We start from the raw sequence: 19259 nt of genomic DNA on the forward strand, positions 1-19259 counted from the left end.
GGCTTGGTATTAGCAGGAAGTGGTTTCCATCAATCACTGTGAGTGATGTTCCATGATTTCTCACCAATGAGCTCCTCCATCGGTTTCAATGTATATGGTAATGTCATCTTATCATGATTCTGTTGTCACTGATCACCCATAAGATCACCTCACCAGAGCAGCATTACCAGCTTGCATTAGGGAAGCAACCTTTTGCCCCAACAGTCTGCAGGTTGTTACACTTGGGTAAAAAAATAAGACAACCGAAAAGGATATAAGAGAGGGACATAAGAAGGGCAGGATTGGGCATGGTACATCAGGGAGGAGAGAGGATGACACAAGTGACTGGTTGTGCATTACTTGTGCTGTTTGTCCTATCTGTGCTTTTCTATTTGACATTTGATCAAATTCAGTGTGAACAATAATAATGGACGCAACAGGTATGCTTGATGGAAGACCAGGATTGTTTTCCTTTTTTCGTGAATGGGGTAGGGTGGCCATATGGATGCTGAACTGGATAGCTGAGAAGTCCATTGCTCTGCTCCCACATACATCCTGCACATTTCACAGAACACGCCTGATGCCCAGACACTCTCCTTTTCTGCAGAAGATGAGAAAACTAGCAGCGAGCCTGGATTAGTATGCTGCCAGCATCTCAAGCTTTTCAAAGCCTTTTTCAATCTGCCTTGGACAGGGGCAGGGTGAGGTGCGAGGGCTGGCTGGTGGAAACAGCGCTGTCTTCGCTGGTGTCCTTAAAAGAATCCTGCCATTGCTAAGACTCGATATTGGATTGATACTGAGTGTAAGGCGCAAGCTGATTTGTCATAGCATCAGTGTGGTTGACATGATGTCCTGTGGAGGCCAAAGTACTTCACAGTCCTCCACTTTGGGTGCTGATGATTAGTTTGAATCTGGCATCCCTGCTGCTACACAGAACAGAACAACGGGCTTGATCCCAGATGTCCCAGGCCATGCCACCAGGTCACTCCCAGTTCTGCCTGCCCCACCCCTTTCCTCGCCCATGTTCTGTCATCTGACCTCTGCCTCCCCACACCTGCCTGTCTTCAGTGTCTCCTTCCCATGAAGACCCGCCTCCATCCCTGTCATTACAAAGCCACTGGTAGATCTCAAGCACTGCACAGTGCTGAACCTCTCTCTCTCTCTCCCTCTCGCTCTCTTTCTGTCTCTCTGCACCTCTCACTCCTGTAGGTCACCTTCACCTGTGAAAAAATGAATAAATGCAGGAAGAAAAATGTAAAAATGTCAGAAATTAAAATAGAATCATGCTATCAGTTTCATAGCGTAAAGACATAAACAAATTTTCCACTGTTTGCGCTCATCTGAAAAAAAAAGAGAAATTTAAAAAAGGATTATGAATCAAATCTCCCTGGCATTCCCTTGAGTGAATTTTGGGTCGTGTGAAGGTCAGGTAAATACAATTAGGGCCTGATCATCCTCTGTGAGAACACGCTGCTTGTGTCCCAGAAAAACAAGAATGCAAAGCTCGTCTGCTTGGCTGATGATTACAGTCTCAGTTGGATATAGCCATGAGCTGGGCTGGATAAAGACCGCTTAGAGCAGGGTTGTCCAGTCTTATCCAAAAACGGCCAGTGTGGGTGCAGATTTTTGTTTTAGCCCAGCACTATGGCCACAGTAAATGGCATTTAATTTGTATTTAATTCTGAAGAGTGAAACTTTCTTCTGATAGCATGCTACTGAACTGGTATTCTGGTGCAAGGATTATTAGAATAGGGTTAAGACAGACTGATATGTTCAATTTTGGGAGCCAAGTAGAGTCTTACTTATTAATTATTACTTAAGAGGATTTTTTATTTAAGTAATCAATTATTGAATTGTAATTGTCTGAACTGATACTCTGTGAAGTGTGTGATTACTTGTTCATTGCATTTTCTATTATTGTGGCTGCTGCCTTGGCCAGATTTCCCTTGAAAAAGAGATCTTTTTATTTCAAAGGACTTCATGGTTACATAAAGGTTAAATAAATAAAAAAATATAGTAAATGAAGCTGCTTACTTCCAGTGTGGCCCCAAATAGTGGCGATATGTCAAGATCTGTCTTCACATTACTTTGAATAAGCCTCCTGCTAGACCTTTCACAGCAGGAGAAAATGTTGTTTTACTGTGGTGGCACACAACCAGGATACTGTATCAAGGGAGACAAAGACATGCCTTTTCTGGGCTTCATGGCAATTTACAAGCTACACTTTGTTAATAATTAAAACCCCAATATAACAAGCAATTTCCTTTATTTATGCATTAAAGAAATATACTTGTCATTTTGAAAGCATATGCGTATATTCTCATTCTGGCGCTGGCAAATGTTTAATTGCTTTACATGTGATTTATTTCTTTTCTTTTCAAGCAAATTTAAAAGCCGGAATGCAAATAGGCCTACATATTCATGTGGATAGATAATTTTCCTCAATTTGAATTTCCTCAGAGTTGGGTTCATTTGTGTACCCGCAATGTGTAAGTCTGGTAGCTGCTTGTATATCTAAGGTTTTCACAGCATTCTGCGTTTTCAAATCTGGCTGTTTGCTTATAAATATTTTGTTTTTAAAAAATGTTTTCCAACAACAGCAGTATTTCTTCACTTTACAACTTCTCCCAATTGTTTTTGTTTCCTGGTTCTATTGTGTGGCACTGTCGCGGTCCAAGAACATTATTTGTAGAAAGATGCTGACTTGGCCAGTTTCCCAAAACTTTTTTTCAAAATTGGTCGTACTTAGCTCCAGAATATATAGTATTTTTGATGGAACTCGCAGGTGGTGCATCCAGACGAGGCGCTAGCTTTCAGCACAGAGGCGCTCGCTGGAGCTTAGCTTGTGAACTGTGAAGTGCGTTATTGTGCGCACCCTCCCTGATAGAATGAGGACATTGCACCAATGCTACAGCCCTTCATGCACGACTGGGCATCATAAATTGGCAATTAAAGAAAAATAGGGAGAGAAAATATGTTTCAGAAATGTATCTTATCTTTGGCAGTTATTATTTGTTTTCAGTCATACAAAGGCATTTAAAAAAATGAATTTGGCACCCGACGTGGGCCTACGTTCAATCCCCACCATAATTTGCATGGTCTGATTGGCTATCTGAAACTGTAGCCATGTTCATGCATGATCCCACTACTGATTCAGGGGAGTGTAGACTTCCAAAACACGTTGTGTCTTCAGCTTGCTTCTTTTCACACTGCAGCCCAAAGCCAAGCTTGCATAGGGCAGAATTGGAGGAAGACCTTTCATATGCAGCTTTTGAATAGAGTTCACAGGCTACCGAATAATCAGCAGGGGTCGCTAGGCAACAATAAAGCATGGATCCATAACCGATTGAACCCTTCTGTACCCTGAGCGACGCAATTGCCAATTGTGCATGGCCCTATGGAGCTACCAGCCACAGTCAGCACCGGCGCAGTCCGGATTCGATCCGAGACCATGGGGCTCATTCATGCTTCACAGCATGAAGGTGGCAATATTTTAACCCTCAGAAAAGAGGTCTAACAGGCTAATTCCACACAGAAATGAGTATCAGTTAGTTATGGGGCTAGTTATCTCACACCGAAAAATGTATCTGACAAAAAAGCGGTGATGACAATTCAATTGGAAGCAGATTTAGGAATGAAAGAGCCTGCTTCTCAAAAGATGCTTGCATACGAGTTCACCGGAAGCTGCTCATTTTTCTCCCACAAGAAAAATAAAACAAAACCGGCCAGAAGGAAGGAATCAGACTACTTGGAATGGGCACCTCATAAGCACAAACTGGGCTTCTTTTTTTGTTTCTTCCCCAAACCATTTTCGTCTCTCTTAATAAATCACTTACAAAAAGGGATTGAAGGAAGGATTGTGAGTTGCGGCTGCCATTGTACTCTGCGTGGGCTGAATTTGTTTGTATCCGTTTTTCCTTCTGCGTGAATTTTATGTTTTTTTTTTTTCCCCTTCGTTCTAGTTTGACATGCAAAGAATAACGCTGGAAGAACTGAAGCACATCTTGTTCCATGCCTTTAAAGACCACCTGACGATGAAGGACATCGAAAACATCATCATCACGGAGGAGGAGAGTCTAAATGAGAACTCCGGGAACTGCCAGACAGAGTTTGAAGGAGGTGAGGGGAGACGTCCGGTGGGCTGGGACGGCTTGCCCTCCCATGACCATTTGCTCTTTGTGTCTCTTTTCCTGTCAGCAGGAATTTCAGTCTGCGTGCATTTGCCAGCGTCAGTTACTGTCAGAAGAATGCCTTGTAATTTATTGATGATGCGTGTCGCTTACCTTGTTTTAAACCTTGATTATCCATGCTGTATTCAAGTTGTGCATGCTGTTTTCTCATTAAGATAAAGTGAATATGCTTGCATAATTTTCCTAGGTTTTTTTTTGTAGTTATAAAAATTGATTGTGCTTTACATTGTACCTATTAGCTAGTATTTTAGTGAATTGCGAGTGAATTTTTTGTTTGCTACTGTTTGCTTCTCTGCACAAATTATCTGACTTTGAAAATAGGGCTGAATGGTCATGCTTTTGATGCATACAGCAAGACAATTATGCTAAGGAGTGTAGAATTTCTTTGCATGACCATAGATCGACCTCTGTCCCCAACTTATATTCTGACAATAGCAACAAAAAAAAAAACAGTTTATCCGACCTTTATGATATCCACAAATGGCATTTCATTACATTCAGCAAGGACAGAGCAGACTATGAGACACAGATTGTGTGAGAACCTGTCTGCACAAGCAGTATGTTAAAAATGTGAGCGGAGAAAGGGCAACATTGTTCCACGATTTCCACATTATTTATCCATCAGGCTGAATTTTTTATTGCGCCTTTCACATTAGGCCTACCCCAGTGCTCTCTGTACACAAGGGATTGGAGATTAGAGCTACAATAGTGATTAAAAATAAATGAGAAATATGAAACATAAGAAAAACAGAAGGCTTAATTATGTGAACGGGCCAGGAAGTGGGGAAAACAATTGATGGTTTTTTCAACAAAGCAAACTGCAGAATGGAATGAATAACAATGCTGACGGTAACAAAAAAGCTTTCACAGTTGAGTCTGAGCCTACTGCAAAATAAAGATTGCATTTAAAGCGTGTGTGTGTCCCTGTGTGCATGTGCATGAGCAAGCGTGTGTGTCTGCGAGTGTGTGTGTGTGCATGCGTGTGTGTGTGTGTGTATGTGTGCGCGTGTGTGTGTTTTGCATGCATGCGGGGGCAGGGGTATGGGTGATGACTCAGCTTGAAACTGTGTCTGATGCTGGGGTTAGGGTTGTAATCCAGCATGCCCAGAGAGTCAGGACCCCCACTTTGACTGGCATGGGATATGGACCTATGCTGCCTGGTAGTCTTATCTTCACTAGTAGGAAGATGTCTGCAATGTTGAATCTCTGCTCTGTTCTGGTGCAAAAAAAAAAGTTTTTTTTATTCCTTCACGCTGGTATGAATAATTAATGAATTTATGTGTGCATGCCATATTCTTTCTCCTGCCATTGTTCAGTCTCACTTTTGAATGCTGGGGTATGTTTTGCTCACTGCCTGGCCTCTCAGGCCCCATGTTGAGTATTGTGCTGTCACTTCACACTAGATTGGCAGTAAGCTGTGGTGAACTCTAATGGCACAGAGCTTTTATCAGTAACTGTTGTGTAATGGGAAACAGACTCTGGGAAACAGTGCCGTGTAAGTACATCCTCGTGTAACTACTTAAAAGGTTAGGGTTTAGGTAGGCGTTGGCTTTGGGCCTCTGTTTAGGATCGATGATATAGTGTAAGTTGTGCCTCAGGAGATTGAAAGGGGTAGCATTAAGATAATGCATTCTTGAGGAAACATACCAGCTAAGGCAAAAGGTTTGCGGTATGTTGGGGAAGATTCCCATTTGGTTGTGAATTAAGATTATAATGAGAACCTTTCAGTGTTCCCAAATGGTTATGTCAAGGTCACAGAAAACATTCCATATATCCCAGCAACATCCCCTGATGGATATCATTTAGTCAAGGAGGATACGTGCCAAAAACATTGAAATAATAGAGAAGAAAAACCAAGACACTCTTTCATAGGACACACTTACTAAAATGCCTTTGGTCCATGTCACATTCCAATGATGCAGTGTATCTAGGTTACACTCCTTTCAATATTTTTCTTTGTTTAATATTTAAATAATGTTCCAAATATGAGTATTGAAATGGTACATTTCTTTAACGTAGCTAACATTCCTGATAAAATTTACATGAATGATCATCCACAATTTGAATTTTTTTTTTCCTTGTGACTTAAAGATAATGTTCAAGGAAGACCCAGAAAATTGTACAAATGCACGTGTTGTTAATAATAATTTCTTAATTTCGTAATATACACTCACCGGCCACTTCATTAGGTGACAGGAGTGGCACCCAGTGTGGTCTTCTGCTGCTGTAGCCCATCTGCTTCAAAGTTTGTCGTGGTGTGCGTTCAGAGATGCTCTTCTGCATACCTTGGTTGTAACGAGTGGTTATTTGAGTTACTGTTGCCTTTCTATCAGCTCGAACCAGTCTGGCCATTCTCCTCTGATGCCATTCCCCATTCTGATGCTTGGTTTGAACTTCAGCAGATCGTCTTGACCATGTCTACATGCCTAAATGCATTGAGTGTCACGCTGCCACGTGATTGGCTGATTAGATATTTGCGTTAACGGGTGCAGTTTGCAGTTGAACAGGTGTACCTAATGAAGTGGCCAGTGAGTGTATGAGGAATGGTCCGAGGATCAATAGTGGTTACCCAGAATGTAGCAAAGTGCATTACTGTTTACTAACGTGATGTTACCTATTGTTTGCTGCGCCATAATTGCACAGGAAAAGTGTCACACGTAACATAAAGGTGCCTCCTGTCACCGGGTGCATTAGTCCCACATTCAAACTGGGTGCTATCCAAGCTGTTTAATCCGTGGTGTGACTCACCCCAGAACGAACCTCAAAGCAAAACGTCAATGACCTTCGGTGGAGGTGGCTATTTGATCCACTGTGTAGCTCAGCATAAATTGCATGTTTTATGTATATATTTTTGGTGCTTAGACTTTTTCTTTTACATGGTTGAAGTCAAGAGTTTTGGGGGGCAGTGGAGGTTGGGAGAAGGAAGCTTGCCATCTCTATAGAAACAGAAAATAACCACGGGCGGAATGAATGAGCAGAGAGAGACACAGAAAGGACTTAGTCTCTCAGGGAGAAAAGAAGCACGGCGAGGCGTGTGATTACTGAGCGAGGGGTCACGGCAGGTCGACTCCAGCCGTCTTCATTTACCATCCCCTCAGTCCCTCACACACCAGAGTGGCAGGGTATCGCATGGGATTCAGGCCCCGTGAAACCACAGAACAGCAACAGAACTGGACATCGATTGAGCCAAAAAACTATTCAGTGGCATGGAACCGCTGCTCAGACTGATCCTTAATGAAGCTATGGAAGCCACTTTGGCTCTGTAAGCACTGGTTTCCATGGGTCCATTGTGCAGGCAGGCAGTCATCTGAAGCTGGGACACAGGGTGGGTATGCTAAATACAATGAGCTCGCTATAGTTACACTGCCTTTCCCCCACTGCTGCTTACCTGAACAGGACAATATTTGCTGCCTCAATTTTTAAAAATGTATCTCTCCGCTAAGGAAAAGTTTTTATTAGCCCGATTGTGAGTCTCCTATGTGTAATGTTTCACCAGTGCGGTTAGGGTTCATATTTGCATTCTATCTCATCTAAATGCAATGTGGTGCTGTTTGACTCAAGTCTCTGTGAGGAATTTAGAGTCTGCTCACATTATGCTGTATAAACCATTTGTCTTTTTGGGTATTGCTTGTTAGTGCTTGCCGTACTAATGTGCTGTTTTCTCTTTGTTTTTGTTTTAAACTGCAGTCCATTCCAAAAAGAAGAACCGGCAGACGTGTGTGCGCAAGAGCCTGATCTGCGCTTTCGCCATGGCCTTCATCATCAGTGTCATGCTCATTGCGGCCAATCAGATGCTGCGCAATGGCATGGAATAGCCACACCCACTGTGAGCAAGGAGAGGGGGGAAGCGGGTGGGATGGGGTGGAACATGTCAATGGGCAAAGTAAATTCTCCTCAAAAATACTTCGGAACAACAACAGAGAACAAACACCTCGCTTAGTAAAAAGAAGAAAAAAGATTTTAGGATGTTTTTTTCCAAGTGAGAAACATGCTAATGTCCAGCAAAACTGAAGCCAGCCAGGGGTCTCCATTTGGGGACACCTCTTCATGTTCCTGGCAGGGACATTAAAGGGCTGACTTTCGCCTTGACCGTACTGGTTCCCATGATGCAATAAAGTACAGGAGTTCTAAACTGTCTCTCCTCTGGCGGCCGTTTTCATGTGAAACTCTGGGACCGCATCCTCAAACGGGCTGCTGATTTGGAACCCTCACTGGCGACTGGTTTCGAATCTGCTGAGGAATGGTGTATCCATGTAGGATCTCTCTCTTCATTAACTTTTGGGGTTTTCTTACCATCAAGTGGACACGATGGGGAAAGGAACGTGAAATGGGACTCATTCGTGTGCTTCTTGCTGAGTTTATTATATATATATATATATATATATATATATATATATATAGTGTGTCTGTGTGTGTGTGTGTGTTTGTGTCTGTGCGTGTCTGTGGTGATCAGGGGTTTCGCTCGACAGTTTCGGTCATATTATCTGTTTTTAGACCTCACAGTTATTATAAGTCTGATGTGTATTTATTTCTTGTGAACAGTGGATGTGTTTTATATTCCAGGGGTTGTCTCCCCTTCTTCTGTACCTAATGCGTAGATACCAGCATTAAATCACTGTTGGGGGGCAGGCCATTCAAAAACGGGGCAGGGGGCTGAGTCAAAAAGGGGCTGACAGTTCATTGTGGTTTTGTGATACGCATGTGTAATTTAGAATGACTCAGGACCAGACGGCATGCTTATTGGTCGCAAAGCATAGGTCGTACGGTCTCTTCGTATTAGCTGTAATGTAACTGTCTGGGGCGTTTTGACCTACCGGACTGTGTCTGTGGGTATAACTCACAAGCAGCTTCAGTCAGAGAGGAAGCTTTGGTTTCCTGTGGCGATGAAATTACCTCAGACAAGTCCTAATTGTGTCTGACAGTGGCTGTCACAGCAGTGTACACATCTCACTGTCTGTTTCACACTCGATCCACATCTATAGCCATTTAATAAACACCCCTGCTTACCTGTATGTGAGGTTGCACCTTCCTGACACCTTGACCAATGACGCCTGTAATACGGCCACTCACAGAGGCTTGTTTCATAATCACCGGGGGGGGGAGCATTTCACTATTTAGGATTTAAGGAGTTATCTGGCTCATGGCTGGAAATTTTCAGTGGGTTGAAATCTAATTATACAAAAGCCCACATTAGTTTCGAAGTATTTACAAAAGTTAGCTGGCTAACACCTTAATCCTGCTTTATGAAATACTTCCCCGGTTTCTTTGATAGTGTTGTTTTTTGTGTTTATTCGGTCTCTTTTGTAATCCTCCATGTTCCCAGACAACAAGATGACATTTCATCTCTTTAAAGTACATTTTTGACAATAGGAGTACACTATTTATTCAAATAAATATCTGCCCTGATTTTGTGTATTACAATTTTTATTGTGTAAAATGTCTAATTTCCCCATTAATAGAAGCCCAGACATTCTCTAGTGTTCATGTTTAAAAGTTTGCAAATATGCAAACACGGGCTCCTGAGTTGTTGCTAATCTTCCTCGTCACCTGCAGTGCACTCCTCACTGGCATAATCAAATGGTAATGAGCCATCTATGGGTGTGGAGGCCTTATGCAAGCCTTATCAGAGAGCAGAACACAATCACTGCTAGTTCCCATGGACACAACTGGGTACTGAGGAAGTGGATCTAATCGAAGGAAACCGGCCTGTATGTCATATACAGACCCAGAACTCGTGCTCAGATGGCTTGATTTGCATCTTTTTCCTGGTGGGAGCAGGTCCACACTAGTGTGCTGGAGCAGGTGACCTCTATCTGCTTTATCAGAGGGTACTTCCGAACTCCTGTATGAACTCTTGTGCTAACGTACACATTTTAACCACCTCAGGTTTTCTGAGGACTGTTTATATTTATTGCATGTTAATAAATGGAACACTGTAAATACACCCTAGACCGGCGGTTCTGAGATTCAGTCCTGCGGGACCACAGTGTGTGCTGGTTTTTGTTACTGCCAACCTCTCGATCAATTAAGGCTGTCTTAAACGTGTTTAAGTTCTTTGTCATTTTTCTTAAACTTACTAACATAACACAGATATGTTCATGTACTTTGCATTTGGAATCTTATTTTTCAGTGAGCAGCCGTCCACACTTTCAGCAGTTAGCATCCTACTAATTTCACCTGTCAGCTTATAATTTAATCAGTTGAAAAATGTAACCTCTTTCTAAAGCAATCGTGTGCCACGAAGCACTTTACAGAACACGAAAGAATTAGTGTATTTAAAAAGTCTTGGGATGTTAGCTTGGGACATGTAGTCTTTGTGGAATGCACAGCTATTTCTGTGTCAGTGGTGCAATTGTGGTTGTAACAAAAACCAATATAAACCTGGGGTTCCCCATGACCGAGTTTGAGAATCCCTGCCTTAGAATATACTAGCTGTCTCAAGTCTAGCTGATGACAGTGTGTATGTGCATGATAATGATCATTGTTAGCGCATTGTTGCATTCTGCTGAGACAGAATCAGAGATGCCAGGTGGGTTGAGGGCCAGACAAGGCCAGTACACTGCATCCACTTGCACCTTCTGAGACAAGCCATAGAATACTGCAGGGATACTAATGCCACAAACAATAAATATCACACAGTATTATATCTTCTAATAGTGTCTGTAACAAAACAGTATGTTGTTTGAAGGGCATAGTCAACCTTGTACAGGATAATCTGTTTGGTGGTGGAGAACCACCAAGCTGAGAAAGTGTGTGGTTGAACGACAGGTCCATCTGGTGCCCATTTCATGAATTACAATGAATGTTTGTAATGTTGGAATGTTTCGTGTCGTTGGTGGTTCAATCCAAGCAATTGTTATTCCAAAAAAAAGGAATACCGGCTTTAATTTTAATGACACTTATTTTTGTCACTTTTTTATTTTGTTAATTTCTGGTTAAAAAAAAAGAAAAAACACTAAAAAAATGCAGAGTGAAATGTGCAGTGACAGTTCAACAGTAACAGAATACGTGTGTCCAGTTGGGACCTTATGTATTCTGTAAGAGTTGATTTAACACAGAACATTTTACTGTGTGTGTGTGTTGTGCAATGTTTGATGAAAAAGAAAACCAGACCCCTTTCTGTTTGGATTGAACCACTTTTTTGTCTCCAATACACACAAAATGTAACTGTGAAATCAGAATGTTAATTTTCATTTAGATAATTAATTGAGAGGACAAAAATGTAGTTACATAATTCCTGTTATATACATTTGCCATCTCTGGTGAAGATATTAAATATTATATGTGTAATATACTGAAATTAAAGATGAATAATGTACTCTTTTAAATTCGTTATACAGATCCCTAAAGTAGTTATACCACTGAGCCAGTTATACCATCTGATTAAGGATTTGAAAATGTAAAAATAGTATTTTAAACCCAATGAAAAGTCATTATTACGTCAATATATTCTTCTTTTTCTTATTTTTCTTCCACCCTTCTTCTTCTTCTTCTTAAGAGTCCTTTCTAAGTTGTATCTTAATTTGTTTCTCATTCCTCTGATGGAAATGTTATTCAGTACAAACCTACTGGTCTTAAGCAGATGTTTGGTCTGATCAGTCATTTTAAATTGCTATCTACTTTCTTGATGCCATTGATGAAAATGTGCATATCGGAGGATGTAGCTTATGTTTGAATGTTATGATTGAGTTTTAATTATGGTGTTTTATTGGAACTTTTTCTCATTATAGTAAAATTTGTAATTGGACAACCAAGCTTGCAGCACCATTTTGGCCACTACAACTGAAATGCACAGAAATTTGATTTATATAAGTTGATTAGGTATGGGAATTTTTTAATAGTAATTAATATTCTTAATTATCAGTAGCATGGGCATAAATTATGAGCTTGTATAAACATGTACATAGTCTATACATATATTTACAAAATGCACACAAAATTTAAGGAAACTTGGCATGCAGATAATGTGTGTAGACATTAAGCAAGAATATATTAATAGTGTTCTAAAAATAAATGGCTGAAATAAGCTGTAAATATTTACATCTGTACAAAAAAATAATGGAAATCATTTATGCAATAAAACATTTTTAGTAAACTGTGTATTTGTGTTTTTGTAATATTGCCTAAAAGTACCAAAACAAAGTGTAATATTGCTTTGGTATCACAATTGAAGTACCTTTTTATTACGTGCACAATGAATTTTAAAGAGACAGAACAAGTTGATATGGTCAAGTACTATTTCCATAAGCTTAAAAAGTAAATATGAAAATGTGACAATTAAAATGAAGATTTACTATTATACCTAAGTTTAAAGGACATTCTGTATGCCATTGACAGAGACTGATATTGATTTTGGTCTTATTTTCTTGATATTTTGTTCATAAGAGGATGGTGAATTTGTACAGAGCCAGTTCTGCCATCAATACAATTTTATGGCTGTAGCACACTTAGCTATCAGCCATATAATATGTAATATTTTGCAGCCTATATATTTGATTTATACAACTTTGTTTTTCCCTGCCCAGATCTCTGGTAATTTAAAATTGCTCACAAAAAACCTGGCCATAACAGAAATGTCAGGAAAAATATATATTTTACATAAATAATGGTGGTCGGTTTTGAAGTGGTTTTGTGAGTGGTCATGCCTCTTATTAGAAAAGACAGTTCATATCTCTAATTTAAGTGAACTACGCTACGCCTTTTTTCATAGTTTCCTTGCTTGGAAACGTTCTTTTGACATTTGTAAATGTGATGTAAGGCCAAAATGCTGCAGTTTGCACAAGGGAACCGCATATCAGGGAATGTTAACTTATCTTGAACCTGCCAATATCAGTTATGAGTCCTTTGGCCATGACTCATTATGCAGTAGAATACATATCTTACATTCTGATTAAAAACTAGGACTAAGTAACCTCAGAAACTCAACCAGGCTGGGTTTAGATGTAGAGGCCTCTGATCAAAACAAAATGAGGCTGCTGTTGAAGGTGGTTACGAGGAGATGAGGAGTCAATAAGGGGCACAGCTGAGTACAGTGCTGGAGAAGTGTGTAGGACTGGTCTGTCCCGTTCACAATCTGATAGGAGTCAAAGTCCTGACTTACGCACCCCCCCACCCCCCACCCCGAACATCGGAAAGGAGCTTTCTGAGGCTCTCCGACGTTCTGAACAGCAGTTTGAATGAAGCATGCAGAGGCCTTTATCCTGGTCATGTAAGATCTGGGGGAAATTCTCACCCTGTAATGGTTTTGACAAATTTGGCCAGATCATTCCCAATTTCTAGTTGGTTGACTAAATCTTTCTGTCTCCCCTTGAACTGCTGTGTGATTATGGTTAAGACAGAGATGGTTTATTTCCTGTTCCTCCTCTCTCTGAAATCTTTTTAAATCAATTGGGAGCACTAGGTTAGGATTTTCAAAAAAAATAATATTTCTTTTAGGCCTTTGGCTAAACTGGGCTTTAATAAATAACAGACATTCAGAGAGCATGACACGTTGTTTATTTGAGGTATCTCTTACATTTGTTTCACATACAAACCAAGTGAAAATATTGCATCACAAACACGAAACCAGCTTTGTAGTAACACATACAGTGAGATTAAAAATGAAATAAAAATACTGCATGTTTTCCAGAGCTTTGACATGACAATTGGAAAGGCTGCATGTAGGTGTCAATTGACAATACTGATACTGTTAACACTGAACTTAAAGAACTGGATTTGAATGGCTTTCTTTCATTGTGACAAATTAATAATCACTGTGCAGGAGTGTAACTGCAAAAAAAAAACATTGTACCTGGAAAGATGGATTGCTAGAAAGTTTAAAACACTGAAATGAAGATGTGTCTTAGAATAAAAAATAAGGGTAGAACACATTGAGCTCATAGACATCATCATAATCACTCAACTTACATTTTTCATCATTTTCATACTGAAACTGTTTTTCCTAACACTGGGACCTGTTGCATACAACTGACTCAGAGATTTCTGACCTGCTAGACCAGCCATACTTTTCTATGACAAGACAAGCAGTTGCATTGCATAAAAAAATATTAAATCAACAATTAATCAACATTCGCCTCACAATTAAAAGAGTTCATGCTTTTTTTCACAGATTGGCAAGTTCAGGAATCATCAAAATGAAGTTTGTGAAGACAATACACATTTCATTTGTATTTACTTGTAAGTTAAATTTAAGGACAAATGTTGATTGAATTCAGGCCAAAATGTATTGATGAATTTCAAAAGTATGTAACAGAAAATAAGAAATATTTATGGTAAATTAAAGGTAATAGGGACTGACTGACAAATCAACTTTCTGCTCAACCAGCCAAACAAATGATTGTGTAAAAGTGCATGCGCACTGTTAACATGAAAAACAATGGATTACATTACATAGAAGAAATACATGCTCAGGGTACACTGCCTGAATGTAGGTCCTAGTTTTAACATTTTCTTTAAAAGGTTCATTCATACATACTATGAACCACTGCTTAACTGTACCCTGACAGCCTTTAATTCTTAGCAAGTCAACATCTACAACAGCAGACGAACAATATGGGATTTATCAGGTATGGTGGTTCATTTTTTCAAATGCAAATTCAGCTGTGAACCAAGTGAGTTACCATAACAGAATATCAAGGCAGTTTAATGCAGTGGCTTAAAGTCCAATGAGTAAGTTTGTACAATGGCCCCGGGTCTGAAGAATATAAATGAACCATCGTGTTTGTAAATCTAATAACCAAGGTACTCGGGGAACTTGTTTCACAGGAGATGGAGAGCCCTAACCTTTATAAACAAGATTTATGCAACTTCATCATTTTTGCAACTGCACAGAATTCAGACCCAGAATTCATAATGGGCATCTGATGACAAAAAAGGAAAACTATATATCCATCATTTTTGTCAACAAATGCACATAATGAATTCAGGGCCTGTATAATATAATGGAGCAGTCGTGCAATACTCACACTCACTCACACACACACACAAACACACATTCACACAAACACACACACACACATAAAGTTTTGAGATCTGGTTGCTGCTACCAGTTCAATAACTTGACTCTATAGTGTATGGAAACCAACTGCCTACATTCTACATTCGTAGTATGGTAAACAGACACAGCATGGCGGCAGGGTTGAATGAACTCACTGATTGAATTGCCAGTGAGATTTGTCAGTTCTCACTCACATACTTGTGTTTTTTGTTTTTTTGCTCAGGTCATGGCTCTTCACTGTCCACACAACCCAGACCCTGTGGCACTTGTGCGTAGCATTGCCGAGAGCAAGGAGGAGGGAGGTGCTGAGGGTCAAAACTCGGTGTGGAGGGGGCTGCCGTTGTCCCTGGTACCGGGGGCCTCGCTGGGCTTCATGAAGACCCCCTCCATGGCTCTCCAGTAGTTGTGCTGGTTGGCGGTGAGCATGGCGTGCACCTCGCGCTGCCCGTGGATGGGTCGGCCGTACTGCTCACCCGTGACTGAAAGGAGCCCATCGGTGGCGGTGTGCTGGAACCTCACCGACTCCTCCCGCTCCCACACGGCCCCCCCGCACAGCACTGTCCACTCGTCCAGGGAGTCCCCCTCGCCCTCCTCCCCAAACGCGCTCACTTCCTGCGGCACAAGCACAACAAATGCAAGCCTTAAAGTCACGTTGGGACATACAGGTAACTAAATTCTCCTCATCATCATCATTTAGAAGAAGTGCTTTACAGTGATACCACATGAATTTCAATACTTTATTGCCCATTAAATACAGCATAAAAACATCACCTCAATGCTAATTACCAAAGCACCATAAAACACTGGCTTCTGAGAACACTGTGTTAGTGCAATAAGGAATGAGTGTTCAGATGCGGTTGATAAATGTGAATGCACTCCAATATCAGTAGCACACCAAATGATTGCTGGAGACTATGGAGTGCCCGACTGCCAGGATCAATTAGTATTTTATTATCACTCCGTCCTGACATCACAATTCCTCCGGTCATAAAATGTCCTCTCAGTGTGACTGTACAAGAACAACCAAATGAACACTCCAGAAAGTAAGGATTGATGATTACAATTAGTTTAAGATTGTATTCTATTAACTACTGAAGGATACAGACAAATGTTATTAAAAATGTATTATCTCGATCCAAGCACTGCACTTTGTAGCTGTTAAACTGTCTTTAAAGTTTTGTGGTGAATACACTGACTCTTTTTTCATTCAGGCCCAACTCCTCTTACTTATCTTAAATTATCAAACACAGAGTCTTGGCTGTGTCTTTATGAACAATCAAAATAACTTGATGAAGAAAATGCATAACTACGCTACTATCCAATCATAAATATTCACATCATGAACCACGAATGTAGAGTTGGAGACTGACTACTCCCTACTGGATCTAGTAATGTGTTGGCACAGCTAAGTATCTTCCGGGCATGTTAATGTGTTAGCATAGTAAAGTATCTACTGAGTCTGGTAATGTGTTAGCATAGCTAAGCACCTACTGGGTATGTTAACATGTTAGCATAGCAAAGTACCCACTGGGCCTGGTCTGCCGTTCTCCACCATGCTTGTTTTAAGGTTAAGGCAGTCTGGCTCTCTGCTGTTACATCTTTTGAATGCTTTTAAAATGACCAGCCCCCCAACCCATGCTAGCCATCCTGGTCTACCACCCCCCAGACACTCCATAGCCTCTTTTCCACTGTAGGGCCGAACGGTTCTGAGCACGGAGAGGAACGGTTCCAATGGTGTTTCCACCTGGAAACGTCTTGCCACGGAACGCTTACAAACTGTGCCCAGCATGATTTTCTCAGCACGGTTAGTCAACCGTGCTCAGTGCAGCAAAACCATTCGGGTGGGCGGGCTTAATTACATAGGCATTCACTGATTGGTTTCACATTACGTCAGTTTTGTGACTCTGCATCTGGTCTCTTCATGTCCTCTTTCGTAAGCTAGGTCGGTAGAGAACCTAATATAAATAAAAATGCCCGAAACTGTGTCATGGTCAGTGGAGGATACGCTAAAAAGAAAAACCAAAAACCGACCAAAATACACAGAATCCTTGTCCATATCGTCAACCAACAAAACAGAACATAACAAAAACAAAACAGAATGGGGAGCGACGACAACAACTGGCGCATATTTATTACATACACAACGGGACGCCATCGCTGATCCACAGCATCACTTGCTGTCGTCACTAGTTTTTCTTAGATACTTCCTAGTCCTGGTTTTAGCAGCCCAACAGATGGAAACAGAAACGGTAACCGTTCCCACGAGTCCTGAGCACTGCGGAACGGTACAGAGCGCCCCTGGTAACCGTTTGGCCCTACAGTGGAAAAGAGGCTCATGTGTTTAACTGTCTGATCTGCTTAGCCTGAACCCATCCATCCTCCTCGTGGGGATTTTAACATCCATGAAGATGCCAACAACACCCTCTCCAAAGAGTTCCTGTCTTTGCTAGAATGCCACAATATCTCCCAGCATGTTAACTTCCCACCCATAACAAAGGCCATACACTTGACCATGAGTGTTCTCTGGAGTTAATCACCCCCACCAATCTCTGTAGGCTCAATCTTCACATTGTTGACCACCTCCCCATTCAAGCCCCATCCCCATTCCTTCATCCTGTTACCTCCGCCTCTAGCCACCTGCAGTGCTCCATGACATACATGAACACAAACATCATCGGTGCTACGGACCTCACTAATGTCCTCTATTCCCACCCTATCCCTGAGCCCCAGCTGCACTCTACCACCGAGCTGCTGTCCTCTTACAGCACAGTCCTATCATCCACCTTGGACTCCCAGTCACCCCTCAAAATCTACAGTGGGACATTCTCACACAGAAGTCAAGGAAATCCCAAAGCACATAAAACAAATAACATAATTGCACTGCAAAGGGGTTATTACAGTCCATACTGATAGAAACACGCATATACGTCAAAACGTCCACACCTGGTTGGAGGAGAGCGGTGAGGCGAAATAGTGGCTGTGCAGATTGCGGCCGGTGTTGACGTGAGTGAGTCTAATGGTCTGGCCGCATCTGACTGGTGTCCCGCGCTGGCAAACGGCAGTACTTGTGCCTCGAACGCTCCAGTAGCTGTTGCTGTCCTCCACCGTTGTCACTCCTGTCACCGACTGCTGACCGCTACCTGACAATAACATACAAAACGGATTTTCTTCTTCGTCTTATGAAAGCCAACAGGTGGAATGAATAGATTTAAGTTATAAAGAGTAACAACTAACTTTACGAACTTTGATAAAATAGCGTAAAACAAGGGACTGTGTATTAGACTATTTTGCTAGCTGGTGCAATAATTTGCTCGCTTATTAACACATGCCACTCAATTTTTAATAGGGAAGACAAGTAGTTGAAGGCTAGATGGGAGATCAACTATCGTTAGCAAATTGTGCTAACGAACAAGTTGTATAGCTATCTTGCTAGCTAGTTCAGCGTCAAGTAAACCCAATGCTGGAATGTCATAAAGCTCATCTCTCTCATTTAGCTACCCATCATATCAAAATAGAAGGCGAAAGATAGTAGCTAACATAGAGTTCAGTTAATCTGCAACTTGACTGATCACTGTAAAAGCTGTTATTTGAATTTGCACTTACCAGAACCATACCGGACATCGTGAGAATGTAATCTCACATTGTGTCTAACATTTAGTAGTTTGACGACAGATCCGCAAGTCACGAAGCCTAGTTCAGTTCCAAATGCTCGCGTACATAACCACAAAATAAGGACTGTATTTAAAAGTGTGTGTGCAGAAGTTGTACAATGATCCATTACAGCAACCAGCTCACACAGTACAGTAAAATCAATGAATTGCAAAATGTGTACGTCATCAAAGACTCTCTGGTCAAATGGAAAAACGTGTTTTATGACAAGCGCGCCTTCTGCTGGCTAGGCATGGTAGTTGCAGTTAAATGAACGCTGATCAGTATGCTGGGATTAAATTCAGTTCATTATAGACAAGCATTAAACAGTTCAGTGAATCATGAAACTAAATTAGGTTAACAGGAATTTACTTCGGCATATTTTAAACCGCGATTTTGTAAGCGTTATTTTTGTAATATGACAGTTGTCGTTCCTTCTTTCCAAA

At 41.1% G+C, this 19259-nt stretch overlaps 2 protein-coding genes across 5 annotated transcripts in view; one reads left to right on the forward strand and one right to left on the reverse strand.

Annotated features, from left to right (window-relative positions):
- Window positions 1-12264, forward strand: part of caln2 (calneuron 2) — an 81440-nt gene extending 69176 nt beyond the window's left edge. For all 4 annotated transcript variants that reach the window (XM_064351330.1, XM_064351329.1, XM_064351328.1 and 1 more), the window contains 2 exons: window positions 3942-4098; window positions 7857-12264. In XM_064351330.1, coding sequence (XP_064207400.1) covers window positions 3942-4098; window positions 7857-7984 — 285 coding nt within the window. In that variant the 3' untranslated portion in view covers window positions 7985-12264. The remainder of the gene's footprint in view (window positions 1-3941; window positions 4099-7856) is intronic.
- A 1377-nt stretch (window positions 12265-13641) lies between these two features.
- sdf2 (stromal cell-derived factor 2) lies at window positions 13642-19034 on the reverse strand. Its single transcript, XM_064351339.1, has 3 exons — window positions 18769-19034; window positions 18109-18305; window positions 13642-15777 (listed from the first exon to the last, which is right to left on the reverse strand). Exons 1-3 carry the CDS (start codon window positions 18941-18943, stop codon window positions 15478-15480), a joined length of 672 nt encoding a protein of 223 aa, XP_064207409.1. The 5' UTR covers window positions 18944-19034; the 3' UTR covers window positions 13642-15477.
- Window positions 19035-19259: the final 225 nt, after the last annotated feature.

The sequence above is a fragment of the Anguilla rostrata genome, chromosome 9 (genome assembly GCF_018555375.3).
Source record: "Anguilla rostrata isolate EN2019 chromosome 9, ASM1855537v3, whole genome shotgun sequence".
Classification (NCBI taxonomy): domain Eukaryota; kingdom Metazoa; phylum Chordata; class Actinopteri; order Anguilliformes; family Anguillidae; genus Anguilla; species Anguilla rostrata.

Excerpts from the sequence above, each read along its gene's own strand:
- sdf2 (XM_064351339.1), bottom strand. The coding sequence starts at position 18,943 with ATGGATCATTGTACAACTTCTGCACACACACTTTTAAATACAGTCCTT. Across the intron at positions 18,306-18,768 it reads CGATGTCCGGTATGGTTCTG|GTAGCGGTCAGCAGTCGGTG; the intron begins GTAAGTGCAAAT and ends TGTTATTGTCAG. Across the intron at positions 15,778-18,108 it reads CACCGCTCTCCTCCAACCAG|GAAGTGAGCGCGTTTGGGGA; the intron begins GTGTGGACGTTT and ends CTTGTGCCGCAG.